The sequence below is a fragment of the Felis catus genome, chromosome A2 (genome assembly GCF_018350175.1).
Source record: "Felis catus isolate Fca126 chromosome A2, F.catus_Fca126_mat1.0, whole genome shotgun sequence".
Lineage (NCBI taxonomy): Eukaryota > Metazoa > Chordata > Mammalia > Carnivora > Felidae > Felis > Felis catus.
Window position 1 is genome coordinate 16,392,904 of NC_058369.1, and position 26,971 is coordinate 16,419,874.

Genomic DNA, 26,971 nt, shown 5'->3' on the forward strand with positions numbered 1-26,971 from the left:
CTCACTTAAGCCTTTTCCTGTCCCCAGCAGCAACATCCTTGCTTAGGTCTGAAGCAGAGGCAGCTCAGACCTATCCATGGCCTCTCCATGGCCGACCTGAGTCTGCTCTGTGTTTCCAGGCCCTACCCGGAAGACCTTGTGGGCTCCAGGTGAGTGGGGTCCAAGGCAACCCCGGGACCCGAGCACAGCTGGGAGCGGCAAGGCTGTTGTGCCCCATTGCGTTAGCGCATGTGTCTGTGTGCGTGTGTACATGTGTGTGCCTGTGCCGTGCTGTGGGGCAGACAAGGCGTGCCTGCGTGGAGATGTCTGTGGATCTAGCGTTACTGCAGGAGGGGGTCTCTGACAGGAGGCCCCCCCCTCCTCCAGGCGCCCCAGGAGTGCTCCCTGCCTGGGGCAGAGCCTCCCAGCCCCTCTGCCCCCAGCTTCCCTCCCTTCGCCTTCCTGAGAGGTGAGAAAACCAGGCTTCCTGCTGCAAGGGGAGGGGGCTGCCCGAGCAGCTGCCGTGGGAGCCTCCAGTGACTCATCCGGGTGGGGGGTGTTTATGAGCAGGCGAAATGGCTGTAAAAGTGGCACCTCGGTTCACTTATGGCCTGGCCATCCCCACCCCCACCAGCCCCTTGCCTTGAAAAACTTCCAGAGGGGCCTGGAACCAGGGAGAGGTCTGAGGCTTGGTGGAGGCTCAGCCTGGGGTCAGGGTTCAGCTAGGGGTCAGAGGTCAGACTGGGATAAAGACTCCGTGTGTGGGGGGGGATAAAGCTCAGTCCGGGATCAGGGTTGAGATAGGGATTCAAGCTGACTTTGGAGCTAGGATTGGGGGATGAAGTGTTGAGGGTCTGCAGGCCAGTTTTCCCACAGAGCTCCCAGAATGGGACAAGGAGTTTTCTGAGGGAGTGAGGCCAGGCTGAAGAGCTAAGAGCTGAGCCTCTGTCTTTCCTTCCTGAGTCTGGTGCCCACCGTGGCCCTAGGGTCTGTGTAGCTTGGCCAGAGCCCTACTCACAGCAGCAATGGCAGCAGCAGAATCCAGTTTAGGGTCACTGGGCCGGAGTCCAGTCTCTGCTCCAGTTCTGAGCTCCAGTAACCATCTTGGCTCTTCCCCATCAGAGGCAGGAATCCCTAAAGGCAGCTCCCTACCCCGCCCCCCCAACCAGACCTTTTCAAACCACTGAAACTGACCAGAAACTGACCCTGGGGCCCTGGGGCTTGCCTATCAAAAAGGGCAGGCTGGCTCTGTCAGGCAGGTGGGTGCTACCAGTTAATGTGTGACACCCAATCCCCATGGTGGTACTTTAACCAGAGGCCTAGAGGTGACTTAGGGGATCAGCCTCACCCACACTGGTGGAATATCCGGCAAGGGCTTCTGGGGTGAGGCACAGGAGTTATGGCTAGAGGAACGCCCTTAAGGGGCCCACCGCCCGTCAGACCCCTCTCTGCAGCCCTACCCACAGCCCACCCCGGTCCTCCCGAGTACAAATATTGTTTGTTTCCCAATCTCAAGCTTTCTGGTGTCAGATCTAAGGCCTCCCTACATCAGCCCCTAGTTCCTGCAATCCCTCCATGAATGTTCTTTTCCTATCACAGGGCAGGGGTGGTCAGCCATAGAACCATAAAACATAATAGAATGCTTTAGGAACAGAGACATAAAAGTGAGACTATCAAAATATAACCCTGAAGAAGCACAAATGTTCCTTAGGTACCCACTCTGGGCACCTGGGCCTCTCTGTCCCTGTTGCTAAGTAACCCACACACCATAGGGGGCAGCTGCCAAATCACAGCCCCTCCCCCCACCGGCCCCCCAGTAAGGGAGAAGATGGTGTCACAAGGAGGGAGGGATGTTCTCTACACCAGGCATAGCATGATCCTAGCACCGTAAACTACAAAGGCCGAGGGCTGGGGAGTGAGCATGAGGAGGCCAGGAGTCTAGGGGACAGTGCTTGTTGGGGAAAGTCACCTCTGGAGGAAACTGCCTCAAACAGCATAGTCCTCAATCACCAGGACAAGAAATTTGAGGGTAGTGGGATACAGAGGAGGATGTGGCCACAGCCTCCTATGAAGACAGCTGTGCACACAGTATGGGAGGTGGGTGGGTTTGGGCCTGAAGAAGGGTGGGCTGACAGAAAGGCTGGTTGCAGCTGGATTCCAGTAGTCTGAGGGTTTAGGCTGGCAGATCCATTCACATGGGGGGAGGGGCCATCCCTGAAATGTTGGGGCGGGGGCGAGGGCCGGTTTGGGGGCTCTGAGGAGCTCAATTTCCACAGGCTGAGTCTGGGAAGCTTACAGACCCCATGGGTCTGGCCACCCACCCTCTGCAGCACGAAAACAGTAAAGTTAAAAGTGCCCTTTGAATCAGCTGGTCAAATCCTCGGTTTACAGATGAGGCAACTGAGGCCCGGACAGCAGGAAGTCGTCCTGCGCAGGATATACAACAGGTGAGTGGGTAAGCAGGGACTGCCACTCCACTCAGGTATTTCCCAGGGCAGCTTCCCCCAAGCCATCCCTAAAGCCATTCGCTCCAGGCGTCCCAGGCCCTCCCCAGCACCTCGGCTTCCCTGCCGGATACTGAAAGGTGGCAGGCTTGGGGTCCGAGATGCCTTCCTCTCGGCGCTACAGCGTCCCCTCCCGGGCATGAGCTCGTAACCCCGCCCCCACAGACTCATCCCGCTCTTCCCCCAAGTTGGGGGTCCCCAGTGGACCAGAGCCCGCCTGGAGTGTTTGGAGATGTGAAGGGGCGGAGAGGGACGCGGGGCTCCGGAGTGGGGGTCCCGGCCGAGCCCCGGGTCTCGCGGCCTGGAGCCTCCCGGGGTGGAGTCAGGGGCGGAGCTGGAGGGGTGGAGGCCGGGCCGGCGTCTGGAAGGGTCGAGACTCTGAGAGACCCGGACCCGGGGAGAGACCGGGGAGGGTGGGAGAGGGACGTGAGCCCCGAGACGCGGGCAGGGGCGGGGGCGGGTCTAGAGCACAGCGGACCTACCCACTAGGGAGTTCCCGAGGCCGGGGGTCCAGGCGAGGGCGGGGCGGGAGGGCCGTGGCGGCCGAGCCAGGCTCGGGGCTGGCGGCCCGGCAGCCTCCCCAGGGACCCCGGTGCAGCCCGAGCGGGAGTCCCGCGGGCGAACAGACAGCGCCGCGGCCGGGGGCGCGCGGGGTACCTCCCGTGAAGAGGTCCTGCTTCGCGGCTGAGGGTCCCTATTCACGGGCCCGGGCAGGCCGATCAGAAAAAATAACGTCTGTGCCTCCCGGAGAAGAGAATGAAGCGGCGGCAGCGTCGCGGGCTACGTTCCCGGGCCCCGATGTCAGGGCTCCCTTGGCCCCGTCCCCTCCACACTCACATCCCGCCGCTGGCGACCCGGGGCGCGGCCTCTAGAGAGACGTCCCGGGGCAGGGGCAGCGGGCTCGGCTCGGCAGCTCCGCACACCCGTGGCGGAGGCGGCGCGGGGGGGGCGGGGGGGCGGGGGGGGCGGGGGCGGGAGAGGCCCAGGGAGGGCGCGGGGGAGGGAAGAGGCGCCCGGCCGCGGGGGGGAGGGGGAGCGGCAGACGCCGAGGCGAGGGACGCGCGCGGCGGGCGGCGGCTCCGAGCGGCGGCCGGGCGGGGGGCGCTGGAGGCCAGGCCGGCCAGAGGGGATCCCGAGAGCCCCATGAAGTGCCCCCGGGGCCGCGGACGGGGCGCTGTCCTGGGGAGGCTGTCGGGGGGTCCCCGACATCCATGGCTAGGCGCGGGCCGCGGCGGCGCGCTCGGAGTAAGTCGGGGTCGGGGGCCGGCGCCTCGGGGAGGGGGGCCGGCGTTGGGTAGGGGTGACGCCGGGCCTGGCCGGGGCGGGCGGGCTGGTCCGTCTCGGTGTCAGTCGGCGGCGCCTCCTCGGAGCCCGGTGGAGCCGGCGGCCCCGCGCCGCTCGGCTCGGTGGCTTTTTTGGAAACTTGCAAATGTTTTCGTAGAGAGAGGGAAGGGGGAGGGGAGGGAGGGAGCGAGGGAGTGACCGAAACGGAGCTCGGGGCTGCTGGAAGAACGGAGGCCAAGGCTGGGGGAGCTAGAGACGGACTGACAGACAGGCCGACAGGCAGAGCGTCCCGGCCGCAGGCGTGCTTCAGCCGCGCGGGCGCAGGCGGGGCTCCGGCCCAGGATGGGGAGAGGGTGCGGGAGGCGGCGGCGGACAGGATGGGGATCCGAGGGGGCTGAGGGGCAGGGAGCCGGCGGCCCGATCGCCCAAGGGCTCAAAATGTGGTTGCAAAGTTGGGATCGCGTCCCTAAGCTGCACGCCCCGAGCGGCTCGAAACGCGCCCCCCGCCCCGCCCCACCTCCCCTCCTTGCGCTGCCCGCGGAGCTAAAAATAACAGCCCGGTTCGCCCCCCGCAGACCGCGACCCCAACCCCTCCCCCGACCCCTCCCCCACTGGGCGTGGGGCGAAGCCACAGCTCCTAGTTCCCCAAAAGAAAAAAAAAAAAGAAAAGAAAGAAAAGGCGGCGCGGGGTGGGGTGGGGGGGACGGGGGGCGGGCCGGGGGCGGGGGGCCCGGCCATATGGATGTGATTTCTCCGCTCCGAGGCAGACGGGCAGCTCCGCAGCGCTCGGCGCCCGCCCGCCGCCCGCCCGGCCCCCGGCTGCCTCCCTTCCTCCCTCCCTCTCTTTCTCCTTTGCGCTCGCTTGCTAGCCCTCGGCGCATGGGCCCCGCGCCGGGCCCCGGGGCCTCGGGCCGCCGGGCCTCCGGGGTCCCCTAGGCCCGGGCGTGGGCGGGGCAGCCCGGCCTGACGCAGCTCTGTACCCCACCACCACCACCACCAGGGCCGGCGGCGGCGGCTGCCCCGAGGGACGGGGCCCTAGGCGGTGGCGATGGGGGCCGCCCGGATCGCGCCCGGCCTGGCGCTCCTGCTCTGCTGCCCGGTGCTCAGCTCCGCATACGCACTGGTAAGTCCCTCACCCGCTCTCCAGGACAGGCTGCGGGCTTGCTCTGCGGTCCCTGGGGTGGGTCCGACCGGGGCGCAGAGTCTTAGGTTCCCTGAGTAATCTGAACTCTGGGTGAGCGTCCTCTCTGACCCGAGATCCTGGGTGCCTGCTGTCTCTGGGGTGTCTGGACCTGGTGCCAGATGCCTAAGGTCTCCTCATTTCTGAAGGCTGGGTTTGGGGTCCCAAGTCTGGAAATCTGTGGTTGGGGTTCCCCTATCTTCTGCTTCTGCGAGCACCACTCCCGTGGCTGTGTCTCCCTCAGAGATGACAATGTGGTCTAGCTGTAGACCGGGCTTTGGCCCTAAGGTAGGGTCCCACAGACTTTGTTCCAGGGCCTCTGTTTTCTGCAAATGTTGTTTGCAATCCAGCACACGGGGCTGTGAGTCTGAGGTCAGAACCAACCAGGCAGGGGGTAGGATTTAGGGGTCCCCTCCAGCTCTCACAATCACATGCGTGCACACACCGCGTACGCTCTTGCCCAGGGAGGCGGTGTGTGTGGCATGGAGGAAGGATGGAGGTCCCCTGAAGGAGACCGACCTCACAGAACACTTCTCCAGGAGAAACGTGCTGGAGGGGGACTCTGGTGAGTGAGGGACAGAGCAGAGGCCAAGAGGGGACCAGAGGGAGAAGAAGAAACAGGCCGGGAGATGGGCAAGAGAGACAGATGGGGTGGGGATGAGGGCTCCCCAGAGCAGAAGCAGCAGACAGACCAACAATAGCACAGAAAAGCAGGCACTGGCGGAGGCCAAGAGCCGGAGACAAGGAGGGAAGCATCATCGTCCGGGGCCAGAGTCTGGGTGCCAGGTCCCGGGGAGTCGGTCAGATCCCTCAGCAGCCCTGTCCCGGGAGACTAGCTCATTGCTGAGGAGACTGTCCCCCTGTGTGTCCCACTTCAAGGCCCCTGCTGCCTCCCCGGTACCTCCCGGGTGGGGGCATCTGCCTTCTAGAGAGACAAGCGGGCAGGCAGGCAGCTGCCTCCCCCCTGACCAGCTCCCTACCCAGGCAGAACCTTCATCGAGAAAGCAAGAGCTCTGAGACTCCTCCAGCTGCCTAATGCCCATGTGACCTTGGCCATCCTCCACACCTCAGTTTCCCCATCTGTGAAAAAAAACAGCAAGAACTATTTGGCTAAGAATCCCCTGATCTGAGGCTCTCTTCTCCTCTGGGGGCCTCAGCACGTTCCATTCCCTGGTGCCCGTGCCCTCTTAACTCTGGCTCCCCAAAGCCAGAGACCTCACCCCATAGGAGGACTTGCAGATGGGGGAAATCGAGGCTCAGAGACGTGTGCGGAGGCAAATGCAAGGACCCAGAGCTGTTTCCCCACATCCCCCTTGGGCCAGGCTCACGGTCCCCAGGGCCCCTTCCAGGCTGTGTGCAGAGCCAGCCCGCGGTCTGTGTGCACATATATGGGATAGACAGGAAGGTGGGTGTGAGTGTCCTGAGAGCATGTCTGTGTGTCAGAGCAGGGCTGAGCCAGACTCGGGGCGTGCTGTTCTCCGGGTCCCCGTGAGTGTGTGTCTGAGACGCGTGTGAACTCACATGTGTCTGAAGCTGGGTCTGCACATCACTTGCAGGGACGTGGTCGTGCGTATATGTGCATGTGCTTTTGTGAGCACATGTGCACCCAGGTCTATTGTTTCTTATTTCTATTTAATAGATGCTTTTGTAGCACTCTCTTCTTGCCAGACACTGTTCTAAGCACTTTACAATATTAACTACTTTAATCTTTCCAACAACCCTCTAAAAAAGGTTCTGTTATTGTTCCCATTTTTAAAGTAATCTGAATCACGCAATCAATATGACCATTTTTTATTGCATGCCAACCTGGTGCCAAGCCCTGTGTCTCTGTGGGGGGGGGGGGTAATGGGTCCCCAGGGCCCCTCACTGCTTTCTGGGGAAGTTGAGGCACATGCAGAGAACCGGCCTGGCTTAGCCCTGGTGCAGTTCTGAGGGTAGGGCAGGAGGAGGGATGCCCTGGCTGGGTCTGCCCTGAGACCTTGTCGGGACAGCAGTGGCGGGATACTCGGACTGTGTATACCCTGGACCTTCCCGAAGACCTTCTAGGTTTTAGGTCTAGAGGATGTGGCCCAAGCGTCACCCGATACCCTGTAGGCCCCCTGGGCTCGGCTGGAGCCAGCGAGAGACTGACAGCCTGCCAGTTTCTTCTTCTGAACCCCGGGGTGACCGTTCCCACCCAGATCTGTCCTGTGACCCACTAAGCCCGCCAAACTCAGCGAATAGTTCCTGTCACCAAACCTTCATGCTGCCTGCCTAGCCGGTCCCAGAAGTGGGCTCCCAGGGACCTCAGGTTTGGGGGGGGCCAGAAAGCGCCCCACTGTGAGGACATCGGCTATGGGCAGACTCAGCCGGTCCATCTTGTGCCTTACGGGGAATAGTAGCCGCGAGCTGGGGGTCAGGTGGAGTGGATTTTGGAGGAAGGGACGGACCCACAGATTGTGAGTAGGGGGCAAAAGCATCCTTGGGGATGCCTCATCCTAAGGACATGTGAACGAGAAACTGCAGGTCAGCATGGGGGGCAGGCCTTGAGTGCAGAGATGTGATGCGACCTCAGGGTCAGACCCAGGAGGGCCTGTGGTGGGTGGGAGTACAGATGAGCCCTCCTAGCCTGCTCCAGAGCCAGTGTGGCCATGGACCCTCTTTTAAAGACAGGAAGGAACCACCACGTGTTGAACAATGGCTGTCCTCAGATTCAGAGCTAGAAACTGTCACAAATGTTTTCTCATTCCATCCTTTCACCAGCCCGTTTTATGGGAAAGGGCCCTGAGGTTCAGGCAGTGAATCTGTGGCAGAGGTGGGTCTTGAACCCACATCTTCAGACTCTTGCACCAAGCTTCTTCCTCCAAAGCAAGATCCCCATGTCCCACTGTGGGTTATTTAATTTTCCTTCCTTCCTTCCTTCCTTCCTTCCTTCCTTCCTTCCTTCCTTCCTTCCTTCCTTCTTTTCCTTTTTTTCCCTCTTTCCCTTCTCTTTCTTCCTCCCTTTCTTCTTTCTTTCTTTCTTTCTTTCTTTCTTTCTTTCTTCTCCCTTCCTCCCTCCCTCCCTCCCTTCTCCCTCTTTCCTTTCTTCCTTCCTTCCATAAAATCCTTGTTATTTTACTTTTTTTAAATTTTTTTATTGAACAACTGATACTTGAATATGTTCTTTCTTATAAAAGAGTCACATAGTACAGAGTAAACGGAATTCACCCTCTAGAGAAGATCATTTTTAACAGTCTGGGTCCGTGGGTGTCCTCCCAGACCTTTTCCTGTATATTTCCAAAAGGTACTTTTTTGTGTACATATAAAGCAGACAGTTTTGTTCTGTCATTTTCTGCTTGTTGTCAAATGAATGGTGTCTGTTTGTAGGTAAAGCTCTGCCATGTGCATTTTTTTTTGCATAAAAGTATGTCTTAGAGATCTTCTTGCCAGGAAACATAAATCTATTTTTTCATGGTGCATAGTATTCCAAAATCTGGGATGCATTAAGCAGTCCCCAGAAATGTATATTTAGACTTTTCTGCATAGGGGTGTGTGTGTGTGTGTGTGTGTGTGTGTGTGATTCCAGATGGGGGGCAGAGGAGCTCCTTGAAACGCCCTCCCGTGGCCTCGTGTGACCATTTCTCCGCAGGGTATTTCTAGATTCTGTCATCGCTGGGTCTGAGAACATTCACGTTTTTGTATCTTAATAGACATGGCCAAACTGGCTTCTAGAAAGCTTGTGCAAGTTTATACTCACAATACCAGGAAGGACCAGGAGGGTCTCTCCCCAACACCCTCTGTCTCAGGGGGGAAGCATGAGGATTTTCACCTTTGCCATTCTGATAGGTGAAAAATGGTGCATTTTGTCATTTTAATTTGCCAATTACCCATAAGCTTTAGGACTTTACGTTGGTCTATTGTCCCTCTTCTAAGAGCTTGCACAGAGCCATTACTCACTCCTCTTTCCATAGCTCATTTGTCTTTTTTGTATTGATTTGTTCAAGCTTTTTATATCACCTGCCCTTAAACACCTCCCCCCCCCCCAACACACACACCCCAGCTCTGGGAACGGTCTGTGGACAGAGCAGGAGGAGGGGAGCCGAGCCCTCCCGGGAACTTGGGTTTTCTTCGGAATGTTTTAATGAGGCGTCAAGTGGCCTCCCCCAGATTCCTGTTGTGGGCCTTCTGGGGACACTCCCTGGTCCAGCCACCGCATCAGGAAAGCAGCTCTTTCAGAGAGAGAGCTCCTAGGAAAAAGAAAGGGTGGGGTGGGGTTTTTGCAGACCCCTGAAATTGTCTGCAAAATACAGTGTGACTGAGAGAGGGTGCAAAGCCCCCCTCAGATTCGCAAACACACCAGAAACCTCCAAACCCTAAAGACCCCCAACTCTGGGCCCGGCCTGCGCGGAGGTGAGAGCCGGTGGATCCTATTCTGCTGACCAGGCGTACGGTTAAGTTAGGCTGTACTATCCTTCTGGGCCTTGGTCCTCCGGGCCAGGTAGAGGCCGCCTGTGAAGATCCACCGGGTCCAGCAGCCAACTCCGCCATCCCAGGTTCCATCCCACCTCCTGCCCTGAAGGCGTCCACGCTGGCCAGGATGAGAGGCGTCACAGTGCCTCCCCCCCCCCCAGCCCCTCCCAGCCCTGAACACAGGCAGCCTGTTCAGGAAGGCCTGGAGAGGGGGAGGAAAAGTCAGCACTTGTCAGCGGTGGCGGGGCAGGAGTGTCCCCGGCAGGGAGCCCGTCCCAGCCTGCTCGGGCCAGCCGGACAGACAGAGGGCAGCAAGGGGCGGGGAGCAGTCCCTAGCCAGCTGGCACGGGAGACATCGAGGGGTGCCAGCACAGGTCCCAGTAGTGGAACCTGGAGAAGAGGTGCAGGAAGGCCAGGAGGTCACGAGGGGGTCTCCTGTGAGCCAAGGTTTTCCCCTCCTGGCTTTTCTGGAGGTACAGCTCTCCTCACTCCGAACACCAGGGCGCAACTGTCCTCTGTCCCATTAGAGCCGAGCACAAGATGCCATCACCAACGCCATCGCCGTGTGGTCGCCTCTGTCTGCCCCCACCCCTGAATTACCTTTCTGCCTCGGAGCCTCTGCTGGGAGGCTCTTGCCTGGTGCAGCAAGAGGCAGAATCCAGAAGGACTCTGGAAAGCCGGAATTGAGGCTTGCACTAGGGGATCCATGGGGCCTGGTGCTTCCTCAAGCAGACTGGCCCTCTTCTTTTTAACTGTGACTCTCGGCCTCAGTGTCCCCATTTGCCAGATGGGGATGTGGTGGAAGATAAAGGAGATGTAGATAAAGCTCCACGGGCAACGGGGTGGGTGCCAATAGGCAGAGGGGCTAGACGGATGCCAGGCAGGTCTGCTTTCTCTAGAGGTGATGAGGAAGCCGACAGCCGCCTTCCCCCACGGGACCAGGGCGAACCCGGGCAGAGGAATGGGTGAGATGACCCAAGAGGACATCTCGAGTCTGACACTACTCAGTGGAAGAAGCCCCTTTCCCAAAGGCAGGGGTGTCGGCAGCTGAAGAAGTAGCCCTTGTATTTCCTTCTTAGTTTTGCCTGGAGGAGAATGTAGGCATGTCTGGGATCACAGACAGCAAATGTGTGGAATTTGGCAGTTAGGAGAGGAGCTGAGAGGAGTGGCCCTCGTTTGGTCAGTGGCGTGGAACTGGCTCTCTCCACCACCGCTGTCACCGTCACACCTCCATCACCACCCCTGGCCTCCCCGTCCTCACCTCCACCCCCACTGCCACCACACGAGGACGCTCATCTCCAACTGGGAGACTGTCCTCAGTGGGACTTCTCCGGGAGCTCAGGTAGAAGGAACTGCTCCCCCCACCCCCCCACCCCCCGTCCCCGCCCCAGGGGAGGGGTAATGAGCAGATGGCCTTTTCTCTTCGTCTGGGCTTCTGAACTCAGGAAATGAGAAACACATCCGGGCCTCTTGACCACACACTAGTCTCTCCCTGGGACAGCAGCTTCTATGTTTGTAAATAACATACTGGCTTCCAGCCTCCACCTGCACCCTGCCGGGAGCCCCACAGACACCAGCTCATTGCTCAGGCTGCCCTCTCCCTATTCCTCCAGCTCAGGGCTGAAGTCAGGGCATCACCCCACCCCTTGCGTGTTCACAAACTGCACATCGTGCACACGTGTGCACAGAGGAAGGCTCTGTGTTGGGGGGTGCACCATGGGGAGTGTGCTACAGCAAGGGGCACTGACGCCGAGCCGTATATCGGTTAGGTCAGGAGAAGTCAGCCCTGACTCCAGACCATAAGAGGGATGTGGGAGGGGAGATTTGGGGCACCTGGTGCGGGGGCTGGGTGGCCCCCTCATTGGTGGGTGACCCCTGGCTATGATCCATCCCTGGGTCCCTCAGTCCTCGCCCCTGACACCCAAGGTCTGCCAGTACTCTAGATCTAAACTGAGTCCGCACTCAGTTTATTTAAACTGAGCCAGCGTGAGTCCCCCGCACCAGGAGCTGGGCCAGAAAGACCTGAACTCTGCTGGGAAAGGGGAAGAAGGGCTGGTTAGGTCCGGGGAGGGAGGAGCAGACAGAGTCGACAGGCCAGGAGGGGAAACCGAGCTGCCTTCGCTTTCCCCTTCACACTCGGGAGATAAGACCCCCTCAGTCAGGGCAGAAGCAGATGAAGGACCCTGTTACCCGCCAAGCCCAAGCCTGGGGGGGCCTTGCAGTGACTTGCAATCTTACTGGGAATCCAGCTTGGATCGCCCCAAAAACTCACCAGGCACACTTCACCCAGCAGGCCCTCCTGTACTCCCTCCTCCCCCACCTTCTGGAGTCCCGCCTCCCATCCACCCCTCACTGTGGGTCCCTGGCCTTAGTCATCTGCCCAGTCTCCCTCTGCCATTCTAGGTCCCCAGCCTGGAGCCACCTGCAGTGCCCAGCAGCAGGGGAGCCCATAGCAAGTGGGAGAGCCACGACTTGGTGGTGGTGGCGCTGCTAACGGGAGCAGTTACAGCGACCAGCTCGGCCCCGACCCAACCCCTGTCCAGGCTGTCCATGCAGTACCTCACTGAATGCTCACGACAGCCCTATCATCCCCCTGTTCGCACAGGTGGAAAACTGAGGCACAAGGGTTAAGCAACTTCCCTAGCCACAGAGCCCATCAGTGGTGGAGGTGGGATTCAAGGTCCAGTGGTGGCCAGCAGAATGTCCCTGGATGAGGAGAGGGCACAGCTGGAGGGAGGGACGAATGGGGGCACTGCGGGCAGGGGAGCTGTACTCAAGGGCAGTGGGAATGAACTTGGCATGGAACTGTCCTCCTTTCCTTGGGAAAGTGCTTCCTTGATTCTGGCTTGGGTTCTTGCTACAGTGGCAGTCCTGAGTGGCAATGGGTCCTACAGCTTCAGGGAGGTCAGAGGTGGGGCCACCATCCCTGTGGATAAATGGAGAAGTTTGGGGGCCATGAGGTGCCTCCCTTCTCCTGAGTGTCCCCAGCCCCACCGTGGAAGCCAGACTCCAGAAAAGAGGGGTGCCTCCCCTTGGCCATAGAGAGGATAAAGCAGCAGCAGTAAGTGGAGGCTGAGCGGACGCCTTGGGCCTGTGAGGGAGCGTGTGGTTAGTTCCCGGTCATCACCCAGCCAGCACGCTTTGCCGAGTGGGCAGTTTTCAACCCATGACTGCTCACATCAGTGGGCTAGTCTGTCTATTAGGAGGGCTGGTGTGCCAGCCTTTGGGGACTGGTAGGAGCTTCAGTCACTCCGGAGCTTTCCATCAGCTGGCGAAAAGATGGGGCATTATCTGTTTGTCTTGAGAGAGATGGAGATGGGCAGAAGAAGGGGTGGGGAGGGGGGTACGGTGAGGGAGTAAGGATAAGACAATGGTAGAGGTGGTACCGACAGTGGTTATGGGGCTGGTGGCAATAATGGTGATGGCAGTGGTGGTGCTAATGTTGCCTTTGGTGGGGATAGCGACAGCGGTGATGGTAATGATGCTCTACTGGCCGGGATGGTGCTCATGGTGGTCATGGCGGTCACACTGCTGGTAATAATTAGTGCTCGTGGTGGTAATGGTGCTGGTGCAGGTGGCGGTGGTGATGGGGGTGGTGATGGTTTGTGTTGGCGTTGTCGGTCAAGGTGATGATGGTTGTTGGTGGTGATGGTGGTGGCGTTTATTGATGGAGGTGCCAGTTGTAATGATGGAAATGGTAGTGAAGGGGTGCTATCATGGGTTGGGGTGAGCAGCTCAGCTATGCAGGGATCAGACCCCTCAGGAGCCTGGACCCCCAATGCCAGAGGCACAAAGAGAACTTCTGATTAACCTTGGAGCCCCGTGAACTAGGGCAGGCCCAGTTGTCCTCCCTCAAGCCCCATCCTGCTCCGCTGCAGCTCAGGGAGGAGCGTGTAGAGCCGGGCGGAAACAGGAGGTGTGGGGGCCACTAGGGAGCACATGACAATCTGCCCCAGCCCTTCCCGGGGTGCCCTGGGCACTGGATCCAGCTGAGATCTCAGGGTCCAACTCAGACTGCAGAGACGGAGCACGGACATCTGATAGACACCCCCCCCCACCCCCACCCCGTAAGGAACCCCCGCATGACACACTTGCAGGGGCGCACACGCGGACCTTTGCCCGGGAACACATGTACACATGCATGTTCCCAGACACCCGAGGCTCACGTCCCAGATGCATGCGGGACAGTCCCCACGTGAGAACGCAAAGAGACAAGGGCGCACACGAGCGCGCGAGCCGGCCCGCAGTGGGTGCGCGGCCGCTGGACGCCGCGCCGCCCCTCACGCGCGCGCGCACAGACGCGCACGCGCTCCGCTAAGTAAAACCAGCGGAACCCAAGTCCGGCCGAGCCAATTGGAGACTCCTTGGCCCTGGAAGCCGTTGCTGCTGCCACCGAGAGACGCGGTCAATTAACTTCCCCCAGCAGCCGGGCTCCCTGACCCGCCCCGCCCGGCCAGCCCGCCCCTTCCCCAGCCCGCCTCCTTCCTCCCCTGCCTCCCCCTGGCTCTCCGCCCTGCAAAGCTCCCCTCTGACAAGGGACCGGCCCGCCATGCGTTGGCTGAGGGGCAGCAGCTCTGCCTGTTGAGAGGCTAAGGGAGCCAGGCTCTGCCCTGTGGAGTGTGAGGGGACACAGCCCTGCTCTTGGGGCTGAGGGGTCTAAGGGGACAGACATGTCCCTGTCCTGGTGTCTGAGGGGACCCGGCTCCAACTTGGGGGGGGGGGGGTGGGGAGGGGGATGCGAGGGGAATGTATTAACCTCTGTGGGTCCCACTCGTGGAAGTGGCTAGACTTGGTCACACTAAGCCGTCCCCAGGGCAGCATGCTGCCTTTACTCTGACCCGCTTCCAACCCTGTCGGGGGGGACACAGCTTCAGGGTGCGACCACACCCCGATGCCCGTGATGATCTTGTTCTCCTCCTCAAAATGATTCCAGGGAACCCCAGTGGGTGGCAGCGAGTGCCCAGGGTGCACAGGTTGGAAGGAAAAGAAGGAAGTATATTCCAGAGGAAACAGTGGGAACTGATACTCTCTTGTTGGCACCGTCAGAATACAGGGTCAGTCGGGCACCTGGGTGGCTCAGTCGGTTTAGCATCTGACTCTTGAGATTTCAGCTCAGATCATGCTCTCACGGTGCGTGAGTTCAAGCCCCGTGTCGGGCTCTGCGCTGATAGAGCAGAGGTGCTTGGGATTGGCTCTTTGTCTCCCGCTCTCTCTCCCAAAATAAGTACACTTAAAAAAAGAAAAAAACACAGGGTCGGCTTGGGTGGAAGGAGCCTCCAGATAAGCAGTGGGATGTGGGTGACTCCCACCCACAGCCCGCAGGGGAGTGTCCGCCCAACCAGACCACTGGCCAGCAATTCCTCAGTCCTCTAGCTTCTGGGACCACAAGGCGGGGAGCGGCTGAGGCACTCACCATTCACTGCAGAGAGCAGTGACTGGGGAGAGGGCCAGGATGGAAATTGGTGACTCCGGAGGTCCCCCAGGGCACTAGGGCTTGAAAGAATCCAGGGCTGGTTTATTTCCCCAGAGTTCACCACTCCTTATCCACCCCCTCTCCCTACCAGGTCCCCAACAGACAGGATCCTGTGAGGATCCATCCCGGGACATTCCATCCCTTTCCCATGTACCCTTAGGGAACAGACTGCACAGAGAGTATCAGTGGCTGCAGCCTACAGGGTCACTAGCGGACAGGCAGGGGACATTCCCCTCCCTCTTTTATCCTTCTGGTGGGACAGGCCCTACCCTTTGGAGCTGCAGATTCCCATCTGTAAAATGGGAGCTTTGTAAGGCAGAGCTCCCAAATTCTAGACTCAGGGCCTTCGGAAAGGGTTGGGGGCGGGGTGTGGGTGCGGGAACCCCTCAGGGAGGTTGGGATGGTTGTAGGACCTGCCTCTGAGCTGGTAAGTCCTGCCTGCAGTCTGACGTTCAACTTGGTAGGTGGATGCAGATGACGTCATGACCAAAGAGGAGCAGATCTTCCTGCTGCACCGTGCCCAGGCCCAATGCCAGAAGCGGCTCAAAGAAGTCCTGCAGAGGCCAGGTGGGGGCGGAGCCGGAGGGAGGCGGGGCCAAAGAAGGAGGGTCTGGAAGCGAGGTCCGAGGGAGGGAGGGTCCAAATGAAGATGAGAGCCCAGGATGCGGAACCAAGTGGCACCAGGGAAGGGGTGGGGGGGAGGGGGTGGGGGTGCTGGAAGGGGAGGTCAGGCCAAAGTGGGGTGGGTCAGGTGTCATCAAAGTCAGCAGACTGAAATGCACTGAGCCTTCCCTCCCGTGGCAGGGTTAGGGCGATATGAAGGCAGCCACAGTCCGAATCATCCCCACAGGCTTAGATCTGGCAAGGCACACCAGGATCAGGGGCACCGACTAGGGTGCCACATCCCACTGGGGTGCGCTGGGACAGCTTCCTGGAGGAGGAGGTATCCAAGGAAGGTCCAGAAGGATAAGTAGATCTTTGAAGAGGGCCACCCGGTCAGAAGACGAGGCTGAGGTGTCCAGGGTCAGGAGAATTGGGGTGCATGGGGCTGGACGGGGAGGATGACAGAGGGATAGGGATGGGTACCTGGGACTCTGAGTCATAGTTACTGTCCGGGAGAGGGTGTTTGATCTGAGGTAGGGAGGGCTGCTGCCCACCAGTGCCGCCTCTCCAGGGACCTGTGCTAAGGTGAAGGGGGGGGCACTCACCTTCCGTCCTGCCTCCTGCCCTATCTTGCCCTGAGTCCATTTCCTGGAAGCGAAGATGGGAGCTCATTAGCACCCATCCGGGCCTCTGCCGCCTGTCTGATCAGTCTCATGGACCTGGAAGAAGCCCAGACCCACCCTCCCCCCCCCCCGCCCCCCCGACTGGCTGTCAAGAACAGTTTCCTGTCTGGAGCTGGCTCTCAGACTGCCGCGGACCCAAACACACAGTGACACACTTTGTAGCACGTGGACTTTGCTCACAGTCACAGGGATTCACATGGTCTCTTTGGTCACGGCCCTGTCCACACTGGCCCCACTGGTGACTCCTTGGTTCCCTGCCCCGGTGACTTCAGGGTTTGGAGGTCAGGTGGGCCCCCTCTCTTTGGGTCCCAGCGCTCTTCCTAGTTGTGGAAGCCTGGAGGCACCTTGCCCTGCCCTAGCCCGCCCCATCCTGATGGAGCCCCTCTCTTCCTGCTCTACCCCGTCTTGCTACCCCCTCCCTGCTGATGCCCCAAGGATCAGGCACAGCCATTCCATCCCGGTTGGGGCGTCTGCCCTCAGCTTCCCATTGCTGCCACAGACCCTGACGCGGGAGGGCCAGGGGCCCTGCTCAGGCTGTCACTGAAGGGACACAAGTCAGAGAATGAGGGAGACTTTTCAGCGAGGGAGAGAGATCTTGAACATCTCTCTACTGGAGAGAAAGGCCAGCCCAACTCAGTCTCCGGAGTCCCTCTGTGGACCCTGTGAACCCTTAACTCAAGTATCTCAGGGCAGGGGACGGACGGGTAGGTAGACTTGCCTGAACACCCTTGACAGCTGCACACTCTTGCTGTTGTCGTCCACACCGCCAGCTTCCTGAGCTGCACAATGCTCTGACCGGGCTGCGTTTTCAGTTTAACCTCTCCGTGGACATCACCCCTACCGTCCGCTTTTGTCCTGCGCCCCCTGGTGGGGCCTCGTCCTCCTGCACAGGCTCTGGCTCCGACTCCTGGGTCGGAGGACACCGCCTCTGCCCGTGCGTTGCCCACGTTTACTGCTCGGCCGGCTAGTTGACCCCACGCCCGCGTGGTGTTCGTTCCCATTTGAACCTCCTGGTTGACAGTCTCCACACCCTCTGCTTACTTTGCACCTGCCAAGTACTTTACAGTTTGTAAAGCGCTTCCTCACCTGTTACCTCAGCTCTTTCAGTGGCCTGGGCTGTCAGCAGGACAGGGATGAACCCACATTGCACAAAGGGGGAGTCTGAGGCAGGAGTGTGCCCTGGGTCTCCTGCCGTAGGACAATTGATAGCCATGACTGCCCTGATTTCTCCAGCTGACATAATGGAATCAGACAAAGGATGGGCATCTGCATCCACATCAGGGAAGCCTAAGAAAGACAAGGCATCTGGGAAGCTCTACCCTGAGTCCGAGGAGGACAAGGAGGCGCCCACTGGCAGCAGGCGCCGAGGTATGTCTGTGCTTCCATGCATCCATGGGAGACCACCTAGGACCCACCCACCCCGCCGCTCGATCCCCGGCAAGTGAGCTCATGCTCTTCAGCTCTTGTGGAAAAGAAGAGGCTGTGGCCCCCTCCCTTAGGAAAGCAGGGGAGGGGCTGGGAGGAGACAGAGCCCAGGAGGTATGGTGTGGAGGGGGCCGGCAGCTGGATGGGTCCGGACACCCAGGAGATTTGGGCAGAGAACTTGCCCCACATTACCCCAGCGGTGGCCCCAGGGCTATGGCCCCTCCCATGGAGAGAGATGACAGAGGACCTGGGAGACAGAGGGGCAGGGACAGATACAAAGACAGGGAGAGACAGACAGGGGACCGGGAGGCACAAACTGGGACTGGGACTCTGTCAGAGGAGGGTCCATCAAAAATAGTATCCCGGGCCATAGACACAGAGCAGGAGAGGATGGTAGCCACGGACGAGTGGGGCCAGAGAGAGTGAGACAAGGAGGGGAGGAGAAAAGAGAGGGAGGAAGATGCAGGGCAGTGTTGTCCCTCAGGAAGGTAAGGAGAGACAAACGCAGAGCCCAGGCTGCAGCCACAGGGCCGGTTTGAACCGGCTGGGTGGGCAGCAGATTCCAGATGGGCCACATCTGGGAGGCTGTGGTCACCCTGTGGCTCCCCAGGGACCAGAGGGAATTGTGGGCCTAGCCAGGCGGGGCTGGGAATATGGTGCCCAGGACAGAGAGCCTTTCACCAGGCTGGGGTGGGTCCAGCCATCAAGGCAGCCTTCCAGGATGGCTGGAGAGTCCTGTGGCTGGAGCCCTGCAGAGGGAAAGAAGGGAGCTGGGGGGTGGAAAGTAGAAGATTCAGAGGCCGGGGACCCTCCAAGGTCACTTAGTAGCTCTGCTGTGAGGCTGGAGCCCTAAAGTAGGGTAGAATCCCACAGACAGCACTTAGATTTGGGGGGATGATACCTTCCCTACGAATGATCATTGGAGTCTTGTAGCAGGTGCTCAGGGTGGGTCTGGGATGGGGGTGGAAGCACAGGCTGATGTGGTCAGTCCCAGCTACCTGGTGAAGAAGCTGGAATACAAAGAGGGTGGACATCTGCATGAGGTCAGCTGGCACTGGAAGCTAGTCCTCCTGCCTCCTGTCCGTGGTCCCTGGGCAACGATCACACGGAAAGCATTCTCAGCTGAGGGAATTAGTCTGGGAACTTCCCCTTCTCCAGGGACACCTGGAGGTGGGACCAAGAGTAGAGGAAAAAGAGAAAGGCCCGGCCAGGGGCTGAGTCCCTGAGGAGGGCAGGGCCCTAGGCTGTATGACTTCAGCAGATCACTTGTCTCTCTTGGCCTCCACCAGTCAATCTAGAAAATAGGGCCATGCCAGTACCTGCATACAGGGGCTGTGGGTGAATTCTATGAGGCCAGGTGGGTGCAGGGCACAGTAGGTAGTAAGGCTCAATACATTCTCTCCAGAACGCTCCAGGCCTGAGTTCTCCAGTCCTGGGGCACACCTGTCCCTGAGGGAGCCAGCGACCACAGGTGTGTTCATTCTTCTGGGTCACTAACCATGGACTTGACTGGTGTCCCCCACCTTGTCTGTCTGTCTCTGTGGGCACAGGGCGCCCCTGCCTGCCCGAGTGGGACCACATCCTTTGCTGGCCGCTGGGGGCACCAGGTGAGGTGGTGGCCGTGCCCTGTCCCGACTACATTTATGACTTCAATCACAAAGGTAAGGCAGGCTGGAGTAGGGTGGGGACCACAGGGGTGCCAGGACTTGGAGCTCAGGGCTCCAGACCTCTCTGCCTGCCCTGACCCTCCCCATGGACCCGCAGGCCATGCCTACCGTCGCTGTGACCGCAATGGCAGCTGGGAACTGGTGCCTGGGCACAACCGGACATGGGCCAACTACAGCGAGTGTGTCAAGTTCCTGACCAATGAGACTCGTGAACGGGTGCGAGCTTTCCCCCTCCCCAACCTGACCTGGATAAGGTTACCCTACCCTATTGGTGACCCCTGAGCTAGGCCTGACTCCTCCGGCAACCTTCACTGGCCTCTTACCCTCCACCTGAGTCCCAGGGCTCTGACGGTGTGTCCCCACCGGCACAGGAGGTGTTTGACCGCCTGGGCATGATCTACACCGTGGGCTACTCTGTCTCCCTGGCCTCCCTCACCGTGGCTGTGCTCATCTTGGCGTACTTCAGGTGGGCGGGGAGAGGGGCGGAGCCGCGCTCGGTGGGCGTGGGCGTGGGTGGGGCCGAGGTCCCGTGCCTCCCTTCCCCTTCCCCGGGCGGGGCGTCCCTGCCCGCCGCGCACAGCCTGGCTTCCCGGCCACCCCCGCCCCCGCGCGTCCCCGTGCCCTCACCCACGGTGTTGTCGCGCGCCCCGCAGGAGGCTGCACTGCACGCGCAACTACATCCACATGCACCTATTCCTGTCCTTCATGCTTCGCGCCGTGAGCATCTTCGTCAAGGACGCGGTGCTCTACTCGGGGGCCACGCTCGATGAGGCCGAGCGCCTCACCGAGGAAGAGCTGCGCGCCATCGCCCAGGCGCCCCCGCCGCCCGCCGCCGCCGCCGCCGGCTACGTGAGTGCCCCTCCCTCTCACCGGCGGCCCGCGCCCCCCTCCCCACCTCCCCACCTCCCCACCTCCCCACCTCCCCACCTCTGGCTTCGCGGGAGACCCACCCTGCCGTCCCTCGCCGGGCACCTCCACCTGCCGCTAGAACCTCCCCTCTGCCCGTCTCCTCCTGCCATGCCACTGGAGTGAGCCACGCACAGCCACCCGGCACCCTCGACCCCGCTTCCAGCCCCTGCTGCCGTGGGCTTTGTGACTGTCTCCCACCCGGCACTTTCCTCAACACTCCTGCCTCAGCCCAGCACGCCCACCCACCCCACCTCTTCACATTGCCCCCTGCCACTGTCCTGAGTGCCTTCCTGCCCCTGGCGACGGCTTTCCCCCTCTCCCTGCACCCCCAGCTCTGCCCTTGACCAGAGCCTGGCCCTTCCTGCCCTCGTGACCAGCACCACTTGTCCTATGTTATGAGCAGCCCTCAGCCCATCTCCAACTTCTGCACATGCAGGCCTGCCTTCTGGCTAACACCACTGCTCTCCTAGGCGGGCTGCAGGGTAGCTGTGACCTTCTTCCTTTACTTCCTGGCCACCAACTACTACTGGATTCTGGTGGAGGGGCTGTACCTGCATAGCCTCATCTTCATGGCCTTCTTCTCAGAGAAGAAGTATCTGTGGGGCTTCACGGTCTTCGGCTGGGGTAGGCAGGCGTGGGGGACAGCGGGGGCTGGGGCAAGGGTGGGGCCATGGGCAGCAGGGTCAAAGGGTCAGGTGCCCACACAGCATATGCCATCCCATCCACCCTTCTGTGAGTCTGACCCCATCCCAGATTCAGGCAACAAGCCTTGGCCAGGGGTCAGGGTTCACCTGGGATTGGCTCAGCCCGGGGTTGGGGTTCACTTGGCCTTGAGGCTCAGCCCAAGAGAAGGAGGGGGTCCTCTCAAGTTAAGATTCAGGTCAGGATCAGAGTGGGATCTCGGGTCAGAGATCACACTAGGGCCAAGGTTGGGATCTGGGATGCCCCCTCCACCCTGAGCCCTGTTTCCCTACCGATCCCCCTCTCTGCCTGCAGGATCCATGACCCAGAGCCCCAGGGCGGGCTCTCGGCATCATCTGAGCTTCAGCAGCCCCTCTGCAGAGTGGGTTGCTGGGGCTCTGCACGGCTCCCCCACGGGCTCTGGGATTGAGTTACCGATAATTGTCCATTATTGTTGGCAGCTCCCGAGCTTGGCTGGGCTCCGGGGCAACTGGCCAGACTGGGGCGACTGGCCAGACTGCAAAGGGGTAGGCCCGGTGGCTGAAGCCCTCCTCCCTGCACTCAGCACCCAGAAGCTCTCAGGTCAACAGCCACAGCCCCTTGCCACACCCTGACCTTGTCCTCACCCACAGCAAGCCCCAGAGCTGGGGGAGATCTGGGCCTGGTTCCAGGAACTGACATGGGCTCTGGGGCTAGAGGGTGTCAGGGTGGGCAGGAAACACACAGATTGGGAGCACACAGAGCTTCATGACACAAGAATGTCACAGCTCTTTTTCCCACCATAAATCCAGGTCGCACCCTGCCCCTCCCAAGAGTTCGCCTGGCCTAGAATGAAGTGTGAGGGGCTGGAGGGTGGGAACCTGGGCTCCCTTCTAGAGGCAGAGCTCACTGAGAGGTACCATGTGCATTCTGAGCTGACTCGGGCCTGGGAACACCAAGGTTCCCCTGTGGACTTTACTCAGCCTGGAACGACGGTTGTCACTCCATCCAGTCTCATCCGTGGGGGCTAGGGCCTTTCACACTGGGTGTTGGGGAGGGGGGCGTGCTGGGACAGAAGAACGCTGGCACTGGGCCCCCTCCCCACAAGAGCGCCCCGTGCGGATCACTGCCCTTGAGAGGAGAGCAGGGGGGAATGGGCTGGGCACGGGGAAGTCAGCGATGCCTCATGTTACCCTGTGCCTGGCAGGTCTGCATGTGTGGGTAGGAGACGCAGAGCCAAGGTGAGGGCAGAGGGCTGAACTGGGCGCTGGGCACTAGAGCCTTCAGAGGAGGCTGTTGGGGAAGCAGAGTGGCACATGCCAGCCTGTGGCTCTGTCGCCAAGCAGCCCGTGGCTCCAGGGTGAGGGGGGTCAGGGACGGTGACTGGGTAAGCTAGGGGTCCTCAAGGATGAGAGGGGTCTGGCGAGGAGGGCTGAGGGGGGAGACATCGTGGGCAGCACCTACGGTTCCTCACACGCTGCCCCCTCTGCACCCACAGGTCTGCCCGCCATCTTCGTGGCCGTGTGGGTCAGCGTGAGAGCCAGCCTGGCCAACACCGGGTAGGTCCAGGTGGAGAAGGGGGCCAGTGGGGGCGGGGGGGGTTCCGACACAGGCCAGAAATACCCCTGGAGCCCTCTTCCTCTGTGCGGTATGTGAGGGGGCTTCCTGTACCCTGGCCCTGAGTGGGCCCCACTTCAGTTTTGTATCCAGCGTTGAGTCAGGTGCCCCCTCAGGGTCACAAGAGGCTGCTGCAAAAGAAGCGTGTGAGGGTGGCCTTAGGCCTGGCCACCCCCAACACTCGGCTGTCCTCTGTCAGAGCAGACCAGCTCTGGGGCCACTCTGTGGGCAGGCTCAGGGTGGCAACAGGGGGGTGGGAGCTGATGCCTCGGCCTCCCCCAGGTGCTGGGACTTGAGCTCCGGGAACAAGAAGTGGATCATCCAGGTGCCCATCCTGGCCTCCATCGTGGTGAGCAGGGGTGGCAGCAGGCCCGGGTGGGGGTATGTGCCACAGGCCCCAGTGCCCAGCCCCTGACGGGGACTCGAGGCTTCCCCGGACCCCAGGACTGGAGCCACAGGCCTGAGAAGCAGCTGCCCCCCACCCCAGTCCGCTGGGGAAACCAAGGGCCCACCTGGGGACGCAGTGGCAGAGCAGAGTCCGGGCAGGGCCGCATGCCCCGGGACCCTTGCCCCCACCCCCGGCTGGGGTGCAGCTCGAGATGCAGCCCTCCCTCCCTCCCACAGCTCAACTTCATCCTCTTTATCAACATCGTCCGGGTGCTGGCCACCAAGCTGCGGGAGACCAATGCCGGCCGGTGCGACACGCGGCAGCAGTACCGGTGAGCTGTGCCCAGCAGACCCCGGCTCCTCAGAGCTCAGGGGTCATCAGACCCCGGCACCATGTGAAAAAGCAAAGACAGAGGCCCCAGGAGTGAGCCTGTGTCAGGGGGAGAACCCAGCTCCTGACTCCCTGGCTGGCCCCAGGGAGCTCACCCCAGAGCCAACCTGGGCCATTCGGTGCTAGGCCCTGCCCTAGAGCTGGGGTCTGCAAGGGTGAGACAAACCCAGACCTCTCCTTAAAGAGCTGATCGTTCAAGTCTGAGGGACCTGAGGGCTGTGGGTGGCTTCGAGAGGGCGGTGGTTCAGCTAAGACCTGAGGAACGGGCCGTGGGATGAAGAAGGAAGGCAGGGGCGGGGGGGGGGGGGGCGATGAGTGTGTGCCAGTAGGGGGACCGGCAGGTGCAAGCACCAAAGGGCCCTATTAACACTCTGCCAAGACAGCGAAGGGTGGGTGTCCCAGGTTAACTGGATTGTCCTCCGCCCTGGCCCGAGCCTCAGGTCCCGTAGTGGCTCCCGAAGCCTGGAGCCTAGGGCTGGCGGGTGGGGACGGCACCGTGCCTACTGAGGGGAAGGGGCTTGTTCCTGACCCGTGCGCCCTGCCGGCCCAGGAAGCTGCTCAAATCCACGCTGGTGCTCATGCCGCTCTTTGGCGTCCACTACATCGTCTTCATGGCCACGCCGTACACCGAGGTCTCAGGGACGCTCTGGCAAGTCCAGATGCACTACGAGATGCTCTTCAACTCCTTCCAGGTGCGCAGGCCCTGCCCAAGGCCCGGCCGAAGGTGGGGAGGGCCGCGGAGGGGGGTCCACTCCCACCCTCCCTGGATGCGGCCTCCGGGCCCTGACCCCACGTGCCTCTCTCCGCAGGGATTTTTTGTCGCCATCATATACTGTTTCTGCAACGGCGAGGTACGCGGTGGGCGACGTTGGTACGAGGCAGGGAGGACGCGAAAGCGCCAGGGGCCCCCCAAGTCCTGTCCTTCCGTTCTTCTGTTCGGCTCCTCCTATATTCCTCCAAGAACATCCCTGAGGACATTTGTGAAAGCAGAGTCTTTCCAGATGATTCAGGCTTGGGACGTCCTAGGATTTGTGGGCTCTTCGATCTCTGGCATAGCCAGTGTCTTCCCAAGCCCACAGTTGAATCTCCGTAATCCAGACTGAACAACTCAGCCACCCTTGGGGCCATTTGAGCCTTGTAGACTCTGGGCGTGTCAGCTGCCTGAAGCCAGGCACCATGTTCTGAGGATGACGGGATTTTACTTGGCCTTGGAATTTTCCAGTGATATCCCGTGCCTTCGGTTCTATTCAGTGCTGAGTGTCGTAGGGGCAGGGAGGAGGGCACGCCTGGGCCTGGTGGGGGGGCACATGTGGCAGAGGGGTTACCTGACGGCCTGCCCTCCTCCCGCCACCCCAGGTACAGGCTGAGATCAAGAAATCCTGGAGCCGCTGGACACTGGCACTGGACTTCAAGCGGAAGGCACGCAGCGGAAGCAGCAGCTACAGCTACGGCCCGATGGTGTCTCACACGAGTGTGACCAACGTAGGCCCCCGCACGGGACTCGGCCTGCCCCTCAGCCCCCGCCTGCTGCCCGCCGCCACCACCAACGGCCACCCCCCGCTCCCCGGCCACACCAAACCGGGGGCCCCGGCCCTCCAGACCACACCACCTGCCGTGGCTGCTCCCAAGGACGATGGGTTCCTCAATGGCTCCTGTTCGGGGCTGGACGAGGAGGCCTCTGCGCCGGAGCGGCCACCTGCCCTACTGCAGGAGGAGTGGGAGACAGTCATGTGACGGGGGACCTGAGGGGTGGGACCCATGGACATGAGGGCCGACAGACGGACCAAGAGACGGGTGGTTGGACGGTTGCCCACTCAGGGCTGGGGCTGGGAAGACAAAACAGGAAAAAAAAAAAAAAAAAGGGAAAAGGAAGCAGCGTGTAGCTTCCTGTGGTCTGAACTGGGGACTTGGGAGGGGAGGGGCAGGAGCATCGGAGAAGTTCATGGGTGTCAGCTCAGGAGGGACTCTGGGGGCCACAGGCACAGTGGAGCAGGAAAGACCTGAGAGAGGCCTACAGTGGCTGGAGTTTGCTGGGGTCACACAGGGACCCGGCGGAGCCATGCAGGGGCGGGGCCCCAACCTTTCCCTGCCACCCTTGGATGCTTCTGGTTGGACCGAGGCCCCCGGGGGGACCCAGGCTCCTCCGGGCCAGCTCTCCACCTGCTGCCCCAGTCACTGTCCACCAAGGGCCAACCGCCTATCCCTAGGTCCCTGGCCCTGCTCCGGGCCCCTTCCTGCCCCTCTGGTGGCCATACTGGGCCCCTTGGAGGCTGGGGTACGCAGGGAGCCCTCCATACATGGTCCCAGCCCCCACCCCAGATGTGACACACTCCTGGCAATCAGACTGAGGGTGAGGGTGCGGGGAACATGCCGAGGCCATCAAGTGAAGGGTGGGCTGCGGCCTCTGCTCTGGCCTGGGAGCTGTGGGGGAGCCTGGGGACAGCCCACAGGTCCGGCTGGGCTGAGGACCTGCAGGACTCGGCATGTCCACTCCCTGTGCATCCGAGGCTGTCGCTGAGCATCCCCCTCCGTCACCCATCCACTACATTCCTTGCCCCCTTGGCCCCTGCACTGCCCAGTCCTGGGCCCCAGAATGACCTCCTTGAGAACTGACCCAGCTGAGTGTCCATCCCGTGCTCTGACCAGCACAAGCTTCTTTCTCCATTCCGAAGGCAGCCCTGCCCGACTCTGGGCTTACACAGGCCAGCACCCCTGCCTGGCCCTTCCTTCAGCCCAGCGCCACCCGTTTGTTCTGCTCCATGGACTCAGCGTCTGGAAGGCGCTCCCATCTCTAACAGCACCGCCACCACGGGGGGCTGGGTGAGGGGTCATGGGGGAGGGACCGCAAACTCACTTGGGCAGCGGGTGGCACAGGTGTGCTCTGGGCAGCCTCAGGCCCGGCCCTGCCTGTCCTTCTAGATGGTGGACAGGGCAAACAACTGCCCAAGGCCTGGCACACGCCTGGAGCACCATGTGGTGTCATGTGCTTGGAATGGCGTGAGACGCACGGGCCAGGACCTGAGCCAGTTTAGGCATCGAGGACTCCCATGAACACTGGGCGCCACTGGAAATCATACAGGGAGAGCAACAAGGTCTGAGCCACATTTAGAAGAGTCCTTGCATTAGTGGAGAGGCCGGAGGAAGTTAGGGGTCAGGGGACAGGCAGCCTTGTGGGAGGCAGGTGGCAGGCCAGAAGCACCCTGGATGAGGTGCTGGCTGGGAGGAGGCCCAAGAAGAGAACCCCCATCCCCTTCCCAGGGGTGTCCGTGTGATGCCCCTCTTCAGGGCTCAGAGCTATGGGACCTCTGGACCACTGGGCTTTCTGGGAAACTCATCCCACCCACCCCGCAGGCAGGCACTGAGGCCTCTAGTGGGCTGGGCCCTGGGGCCCCACCGTCTAGCCCAGACTCCTCCCGGGGAGGCTTCTGAAATAGAGTCCATGAGGCCCCCTCACCCTGAAACATTCAGACTGGGTATCCCTAGGCCCGGGCTGTGTCTTCCCCCTCAGACTAGGCATGCCCCAGAACAGAGCTGAGCCTCCTCTTTCAGATTGGATTCCCTCTAGGACAGGGTTTAGTCTCTTCCTACAGACCAGGGACCTCCACCCCAGGACAAGGCTGTGCTCACCCTTCAGGTGAGATACCCACAGGACAGGGCTGTGCTCCTCAGACTACATACCCCCACACCCCTACCCCAGGACAGAGCCAGGCCTTCCCCTTTAGACTGGGAACCATTTCTGGGATGTCCAGGACGGGACTGGACCTTATACCAGTCCAAG

At 60.9% G+C, this 26,971-nt stretch overlaps 1 protein-coding gene and 1 long non-coding RNA gene across 10 annotated transcripts; one reads left to right on the forward strand and one right to left on the reverse strand.

Annotated features, from left to right (window-relative positions):
• On the forward strand, nt 1-25,065 carry PTH1R (parathyroid hormone 1 receptor). 9 transcript variants are annotated; one of them, XM_045049362.1, is made up of 16 exons: nt 1-149; nt 2,371-2,426; nt 4,768-4,890; nt 15,316-15,418; nt 17,371-17,505; nt 19,113-19,223; nt 19,327-19,445; nt 19,601-19,695; nt 19,883-20,078; nt 20,609-20,762; nt 22,297-22,357; nt 22,698-22,764; nt 23,040-23,134; nt 23,744-23,885; nt 24,003-24,044; nt 24,550-25,065. In XM_045049362.1, the coding sequence occupies exons 3-16, from the start codon at nt 4,816-4,818 to the stop codon at nt 24,925-24,927; spliced, it is 1,773 nt and encodes a 590-aa protein (XP_044905297.1). In that variant the 5' UTR covers nt 1-149; nt 2,371-2,426; nt 4,768-4,815; the 3' UTR covers nt 24,928-25,065. The 9 variants fall into 9 exon arrangements, with proteins under 9 accessions (XP_044905297.1, XP_044905306.1, XP_044905316.1 ...); XM_045049371.1 differs by lacking the exons at nt 1-149; nt 2,371-2,426 and adding an exon at nt 3,505-3,728; XM_045049381.1 differs by lacking the exons at nt 1-149; nt 2,371-2,426; nt 4,768-4,890 and adding exons at nt 13,633-13,782; nt 14,312-14,432 and having other exon boundaries at nt 15,296-15,418.
• On the reverse strand, nt 14,387-16,163 carry LOC123382931. The gene is made up of 2 exons (XR_006592116.1): nt 16,060-16,163; nt 14,387-15,461 (listed from the first exon to the last, which is right to left on the reverse strand). It is a non-coding gene; the product is annotated as an uncharacterized LOC123382931 (long non-coding RNA).
• Nucleotides 25,066-26,971: the final 1,906 nt, after the last annotated feature.

Excerpts from the sequence above, each read along its gene's own strand:
- PTH1R (XM_045049362.1), top strand. The coding sequence starts at position 4,816 with ATGGGGGCCGCCCGGATCGCGCCCGGCCTGGCGCTCCTGCTCTGCTGC. Across the intron at positions 19,696-19,882 it reads CTCATCTTGGCGTACTTCAG|GAGGCTGCACTGCACGCGCA; the intron begins GTGGGCGGGGAG and ends CGCGCCCCGCAG. Across the intron at positions 24,045-24,549 it reads ACTGTTTCTGCAACGGCGAG|GTACAGGCTGAGATCAAGAA; the intron begins GTACGCGGTGGG and ends CCGCCACCCCAG.